Source organism: Ananas comosus, unplaced genomic scaffold (assembly GCF_001540865.1).
Source record: "Ananas comosus cultivar F153 unplaced genomic scaffold, ASM154086v1, whole genome shotgun sequence".
Classification (NCBI taxonomy): domain Eukaryota; kingdom Viridiplantae; phylum Streptophyta; class Magnoliopsida; order Poales; family Bromeliaceae; genus Ananas; species Ananas comosus.
In genome coordinates, this window is record NW_017890780.1 from 26115 (window position 1) to 34089 (window position 7975).

Below are 7975 nucleotides of genomic sequence, written 5' to 3' on the forward strand. Positions count from 1 at the left end.
CCCCATTCGGGACGGATCGGGACGGAGCTCCACCAACCCGGATCCATTTGCATCCCTAAGAGAAATGCTAATCGCACAGAAACACCCATGCCTGTCCTCTGGCCTGCCACTTGGCATTTGCTTATTGGCCATAGTGTGGGACCGACGGTTGCTGTTATACGGCACACGACACGTGGACGTCCAACCCCGACACGAAGGCCACGAGAGAGCGACTCCATTGGCTACCACGTGTAGTTAGGATAAGGTTGTATTACGTATACGTATTATTATGAGAAAATCGGACGGGGGAGAGAGAGAGAGAGAGAGAGAGAGAGAGAGAGAGGTGTTCTTAATTCGGGAGTTGACAGCTGTCCCACATGCAACGGGAGGAGAGCAGACATCTCTCAAAAAAAGAAAAGTCGATCGCTGCTGTAGGACAGACTGTTGCATGCTGTGCGGGCGCAGGGAGAAATGGAAACGAAGTCGTCACGAAAATATGCTGGGCGGGTTGGGTGAGCCAGCCAGGCCAAGTGATTAATTAGATAGCGTGTTTGAAGTTTGAACTCCAAGGAACGCATTGACCAAGTGATCTTATAATTTTATGTATATATATAATATAATATATATGGTACTGGATTAGCTTCAACCTGCTTGGATTTGGTTTGGTTTTTCGAATAGCAAGCCCGGCCCTTCCCACATTCATATTGGTTCACATATTCTTTACCTTAGTCGAGAAAAGGTAACATCTCATCTCCACCATACATAAGATACGATCACACTCAATAATATACTTTTGAGAATCACGTACATGCATATAATAAACAGGATCTTTCATGATAAACTCCGCCCATTAAAACCACTTCTACTACCAACAAGTCCCATAAAAACATATATATACAGGGCTGCGCTCAAGAATTGCTAAGAGAAACATAAATATGCAGTAGTTAAATAGATTGACAGTACCAAAACCTGAGCACTCAGCTGTTAAAGAAGTGATATTTAGATTCAACGTAGCCCTCCGCTACCCATAGAAATGACCCGAAAGCCACGGCTTCCAAAACCAACATGGTCAGCCCAGAGAATGTCACTGCAACCATTTCATCATTCTTAGCATCAATCGATCCGTCGTCCGCAACTCTTATATCCGGCCGCCCAAATAGAGCCTGCGTCTGCTTCTCGATCAATGAGATAGCCTCCTTCGATCTTATTGTTGCATATCTCTGTAAAGTCTCTGCATCCAAGTACATCACATAAGACCTCAATCTATAAGACTTGTTAGACTCCTCATCACCACCGTCGGATCCATCGTCGTCATCTTCGTCCGACGGTGAAATCTGCACCATCGATTCCAAGTCCCAGAACGGGTTAGGCTTCATATCATCCAAAATTGACTTCTTCTCCGTGCGGCTTTTGGGGAGAGTTTTCATAGTTCTCTCGAGTTGGTATCTCTCGTCGACTCTTTTGAGGAAGTAACCGTACATGATCGACGCGGCATAGAGTTTCCCGAGCTTCAGTTTGCTGATGTGGACGATGGTGTTGAGTGGCCCCACAATCCTTTCTCCGAGAATAAGGGTGAGGTGGCTCTGAATCATCTCTAAAGCGTGGGGGGAGTGCACCTTTTCCAGCTTCTCTTCTTGGTTAGGCCACGAATCAATTTGACTTGCAGGATGGGAGTTAGATGAAATTGTAGGGATCATTGAGATGTCGTTTTCGATGAATTTCTGCACGATGAAGCAGTAGATGATCTCCTCTAGAGCCCTCTTCCTCTCCTTGTCTTTGACTTCTGCAATTCTCCTATAGTTGATGATTAGTATACTATATTAGTGACAAATTGCAGAGTCATATTGCAAGATACCCGACAAAATATGACGCCTTACTTTACAAGAATAAGGTTAACTTAACCACTAATATTTTCAAAAAGAATCGAAATGAACCCAACTTGCTGATTATTGTCCAAAGTGTTCAACTATAGCTCATATTAGATTGCATTTGTAAATGGCTCCATAGCGTCTAGTGTATTATTCAAGGAAATTATAGCATACTCAAAGTAGTCAATACATACGCTCAGCTTTTACTGAATCTTAGCATTCTAACCTAGCCAATGAGGCATGTATCCATCTTATTGCACTTCAATATACCAGTTTTAAGACAAGGAAAACATTGAAGAAAATTACGACAGCAGAATTGTTTCTTTCAACACAACAAAGTACTTACAATAATCTGTTTTCTTAAATTTGAACTAACACTGATTAGTGCAGAAACTAGTAGCAGTAACTGAAAATGCAGGCACATTAACAGGTTCCTCTTGGCGACTTCAATTCATGTGAATGTGCATTAGCAGTGAAAGAATATTCTTCTAACTACCATATTTCTTATATTTTGGCAACCCTTTATCAATTGAGGAGAAAGAAAATCAAGCATTATAATTAGCATGTGATAGGAGTTCATATTAGTACGAAGAGAACTGGGTTCCCCATGCAGAAGAATCAATTAAATTCCTACTTTCTTTGCAAAATGAGTTCTTATGAAGCAGTTAATAGAACATCTTATAAGAAACTTCGGGAACCACATCACAGTATTGGTCACAAAGACTACATACACATCTTAACCATTTTCTGTATCATTTCAATAACAGAGTTAAAGGTACTAACCTTCTGTTAAAGGTACTAACCTGTAAAGGAGGAGATCTTGAGGAGAGAGTGAAGCTTCATCCTTCTGAGAATCTCTATCTGACTGAAGCCTTTCAAGCTGCTGATCAATAGTTGCCTGAAGTAGGTGGGGATGTGATTGCATTATCTGTGACAGAAGTTGACCTGTCGGAGATTCGAACTGAAGCGGAGCAATCGGCATCTGGCCTTCCCCAGAAACCTCGAGCGCTCTCACCTTAAAGCTCCTCACCGGGCAGTTCTGGGTGTTTAATCCAATTCTGGGGTAGCCAGTAAAAGCGAAAGCCTAAAAAAAATAATAAGACAATCAGCTCCTTCATTGAAACTACGAACTGAATCATAAATAAACGAAAGAAATCGACAGCAAAGTGAGAAAGTACTGTCACAAGCGGTGCCTGGGCACTGACCGCATATGCGGCCATCGCCATACCATTAAAATTTTACTCCGCAATAACATTAATATTGTGCTCCTATATAAAATCTAATTAGTGAGTTCACTATAGCAAGATGGGCACATTTGGCACACTGTCAATCGATGGTGATAAGATAATATGTAATATCACTTAATATGTGTCTTCCCCATATATTTTAGCTCCCCCTGACTAGGCACCGCCGTCGGTAATGCTCTCCTTTTGTAAACTTGAAAAGATTTTCAGATACTTTACGACTCAACTCTCGAGTCATTAGGCGGTTCATCTAAACGCCGAGGGAACACCAAGGCGATTTAGGGCGCCACTTTGCCTACAACTGCACAGCTGAGAGAACACTCTGATAGAGCGAATATACAACATGTTTCAGAACAGCATAAGAAAGATGGGCATCATGAAGAGGAGGAACCAATTGAAGTACCTAATTATAGAACTTCACACACAATGCAGCTAACATAATCTGGTCCCTCAACAGCGCATAATACCTAAAACTATTCTCACAATGACACGATTCATGATATAGTTCCATTTGCATAAGAACATATAACTACATATATATCAGGTAAGATATTTTTTACATGTAGATGTGTCCCTTTACCGACTACAATACCCAAGTATGGCCACTCAACGAATATCATTTTATTACATAAAAATAACCATTTTGATCTCTGCAGTTCAGAAACTGATCTAAATTTATGGAATTACTTGACCTGGATAAAATTATTTGTCACAATCAAACAAACTGCACAAAGTAACAAATGAGTTTCAAATTCCTCCCACAGATGTTAATTAATTAGCACAATTTCAATCCAAATTTAACAGATAGAGCAAGGAATCAACCTAGAACACAAAAAGGAACAGGAAAAAAGCCACACAGTTCAACATCCCAAATCTCTCCACAGAATTCTTCAAAAAAGTTTTTTTTTTTTTTTGAAAATAAATTTGTGATCAACAGGATGTAGAAATGAACCATCCTACTTTCTTATTCCATCCAAAACAAAAGCCTAAAAAAAAATTAAATAAAATAAATAAATAACAAACAAACAAAAAAAAAAGAAGGAAAGAGACGAACCTTGGTGGTGGGAAGGGCTCTAAAATCCACCGGCGGCGAGCGAAATCCGGCGCCGGAGTTCGAAGGGCACGGCAAGACCAACGGCCCCTCCGCCGCCACGCCGCACATCAGCATTTTCCGCCGTTGGATTTTTTTTATTTTTATTTTTTTTCCCGGGGGGTTAGGGACTTTGTTTTTCTTCTGGGGAACGCGTCGATTTTTCTCCCCAGTTTCCAGAAATTATGAGGAATATCCTGGAAAGCTCCAATAAATAATTTGTGGAAATTGTGGAATAAAGATAAACTAGTGTAGTATTCTGCGCGGTACGACGAGTAGATACCGGTAAAATAAAAATTTATAAAGTATAAAATATCAATTTAATATAAAAAATAGTAAATATAATCTATATTATGGACNAAATATTATATATATCACTTTTAATCTATTAATTGACTCCGAATATAAAATAAAATAAAGTTTCGAATTTACAAATTTAAAAAAGAGGGTGGAAGACCAAAAGGTAAAGAAAAATGGTAAAAAAAACAGCTCTTTATACCTTAGTAAATCTAAAAAATATATATATATAAAAAAAAAAAGACCCCACTCCTCCTCAAATTAAGGGGATGGGTATATGTCGAATTTAGTCATTAGGATTAGTGTATAGATATTGATCTCCATGGTCAAAATGTTGAGTTTATAAGCTACTTGAATGCATATGTAGAATTTTTTTTTTAATAAAATAACTCCTATACTTTTCTCTCAAAGTAAAAATTGTGTGGAGCACTTCTTATATAAAATTTTATATCCATTTGCAAGGAAAAGTAAAGAGAGTTTTAGAATTGCACTTAGGCTTAGTTTGGTATTGAGGTGGATCTAACTAGATAAAATAGAGTTGAGAAAAAGCATATAGGAATATGCTTCTACGTTCTTTTATGGGACCGCAGAAAATATATCGTAACCGTCTAACGCAATATGCGGAACGCAATATTACGTACGGAAACAAATGGGATATTTTTCTATCATCGTTTCTCACCGCACGTAATGCAATTTTTTCGCAATTCCAAACGAAGCCTTAATTTGGTTTCATCAAAATAAATACTTAGAAACTGATTCTTTTAATATACTCCTCTTATTTTACAACTTAGTAAACTGAAATCACCATCTTGACTACTTAGACCAACTGGTTGATATACTTATTTTAAAGTGTATCAGTTATGCTATGCAGGAATTTAGGGCAAAAAAAAAAAAAAAAAAAAACTTAAAACTGCAGCTAAAGGAGCGACGGAAAGTCGATGATGGGTTGGGCTGGGCCAAGAACCGCTTTGAGGCTTTGGAAAAAAGTGGGTGGGCCTTAGTCCAAAACTCAAATCCACAAGCCCAACCTGCACAGTACGAAGGGACCAGAACGGGTCGGATCCTCTCTACACACCGATCCAAATTGTAGCCTTTTTTTTTAAGGACTAGTAATGGGCCTGATTTGCCTGGGCCTAATGGGCTCATCACCCAGGCCCAGTAAGGGCGCGCATCAGCGAATAAATAAAAGTTATAGAAATAAATAAAAATTAAATAAGTGTCAACTTCGAAATTAACATTAAAGAGTAATGTCGCTTGTACATCTCTTTATATAGGATATAAATCTTATACTCTAATCATCTGAAGACTGATAATTACTTACTCGTCTTAATAATTTTCTCCTTTTTTTAATACAAAAAATCTAAAAAATATTTTAAATCCTTAGATGGGCGGTGTATACCCACACACTAGACTGTATGGTTAACATTTTCATTATTATCGATTTTTTTAAAAAATAATTTGAAGGGGTTGCACTTCTTATGCCAAGTTTTAGCTCTTTTGTAAATAGACATGCAAACTTTTGGCAACTTTAGACCCGTTATTTATTTTAATAGAATTATAGTTGTATAAATTATATAAAATATATAAAAAATTTGTCCGTAAAAATAAATAATACTTTTAAAATTTAAAGTTTAAGAATCATTAATGACTCTAATCAAATAAATTAAAAGGTTGAATAGTAAAATCATAATTTTTTGAGGTTAGATACTTAGAACAAAATGGGTGGTGGATCAGATATGTTCCGGACATTTTACCATAATCTAATTGATAAATTTAAAAGTTTACATACTTATTTATGAAATATCTAAAGTTCATCAGGTCTCTATAAATTTTTGCTTACAAAAAAAAGATGATAAATGTGTATACATGAGAACAAGTACAATTAATAGCAAGGACTAGGTAAAACCAGCGACCACCTACTCCCGTACCTGTCACATTTTATCTCCGCGGTTGGAAACAAGTTTCCATACACCCTTCTCGAAACTTTGGTTAACCAACTAGCTAGGAACAGTTGGAGTGTACCTTTCATATCTTTTGTGTGACAAAGAGTCAGTCCATTATACTTTGTGCAGTTTATTTTTATTTTTCCTTTTAGAGTATGATTATTATATTTCTGTGAGTATAAATTTTTTTATATTTATAAATTATTTTCGATGATAGATCTATACTGTTAAATATGATATAAAGTGTTTAAAAGTTTTAAAAAATAGATTTTGTAATTTTTAAAAATTATAATAAGTTTTATAAAGTGGGTGTAAAATAAACGATTAAAATCAATCGACTTAGAATATTTTAAATTAAAATCAGAGTTATTGATTTTTTATCTATTTGATACTTTTTGATTGATTGCAGGAAAGAGAGCGTCAACAAGTCACTATTTAATTATGGGCCATATATTCGTACACACCATTATTAATTTGTCCGTGATTATTCTCTTGGTACCATTCTTCTCCTTTCGCCTTTTTCATCTCCCGTCGCATTGAGATTAATTGGAAACATGAAATAACGCCTCTGATGATATGTCGTAGAGAATTTTTTTCGTGCTTATAAATTTTTCCATTCATCAGTAGAAAAAGTACTTTAGAGGAAATAATCGCCCACGAACTTGCGATTGTGCTCATAAATTCCAAATTCCACAAAGAATTTCTAATTAATCATATAAGGAACAAAAAGGAAAATGGAAAAAAAAAAAGATGGGAATCTTTTAAGTCTAAAGTTTTTATATGACATCCAATTAAATTTCACTATAGATCGAGTTCTCATAGACTAGTATCATTCACCGCGTGTCAATGCATGGATCGAACTCGAGCCGCAACTGAAGACCATTCTAGTCCAATCCATTACTATCGACTAGCTATTATTTAATAACCTTATATTTGATTTAGAATTAATAAAGGGTAATGATTTAGATGAAAGTTGAGTTGGTGGGCTGATTGGCATACTAATACCCATCAATTATAGTCGGCAATTGACTTGGTCAACATGGCAGTGTGAAACCATTTGATTCTCCTCCAATGTTGATGGATGTGAAAGGTCAAATGGATCAACGGAAACGTGCTTATAATAAGGAGATTGAGAGTGCATGGAAACATGTAACTAGTAATCAAAGACGCATGGATAGTGATGGTGAAAATGACAAAGGGTGGCTTGTTAGTGTTAAAGTTTTGGTTGCTTATAACAATGGAATGATATTTCAAAAGGTGGATGGAAAATCGTAGGAAATGAGATGTGTGGTTAAAGCCATCTCTTTCTCCTAGGCCAACCTTGGAGATTTTGATGTTACTTTAAGTACAGTGCCACTAAATTCTGCATGGAACCACCAAGGATATATATATATAGAGAGAGAGAGTATGATTGTCGTGTGTTCAGGAGCACGAAAGTCTCTGTGCCTTTTTGTTGATAGAATTTCTGAATCAACGATCTGCTTTATTAGATTTGATTTACCATATTTGAAGTATCTAGAAAATAAATTTTATGATTTTTCAATATCATTTACC

At 36.5% G+C, this 7975-nt stretch overlaps 1 protein-coding gene across 2 annotated transcripts; it reads right to left on the reverse strand.

Annotated features, from left to right (window-relative positions):
• Positions 1-767: 767 nt before the first annotated feature.
• Positions 768-4376, reverse strand: LOC109704230 (UV-B-induced protein At3g17800, chloroplastic-like). 2 transcript variants are annotated; one of them, XM_020224996.1, is made up of 3 exons: positions 4146-4376; positions 2651-2931; positions 768-1773 (listed from the first exon to the last, which is right to left on the reverse strand). In XM_020224996.1, exons 1-3 carry the CDS (start codon positions 4257-4259, stop codon positions 957-959), a joined length of 1212 nt encoding a protein of 403 aa, XP_020080585.1. In that variant the 5' UTR covers positions 4260-4376; the 3' UTR covers positions 768-956. The 2 variants fall into 2 exon arrangements, with proteins under 2 accessions (XP_020080585.1, XP_020080584.1); XM_020224995.1 differs by having other exon boundaries at positions 768-1762; positions 2631-2931.
• Positions 4377-7975: the final 3599 nt, after the last annotated feature.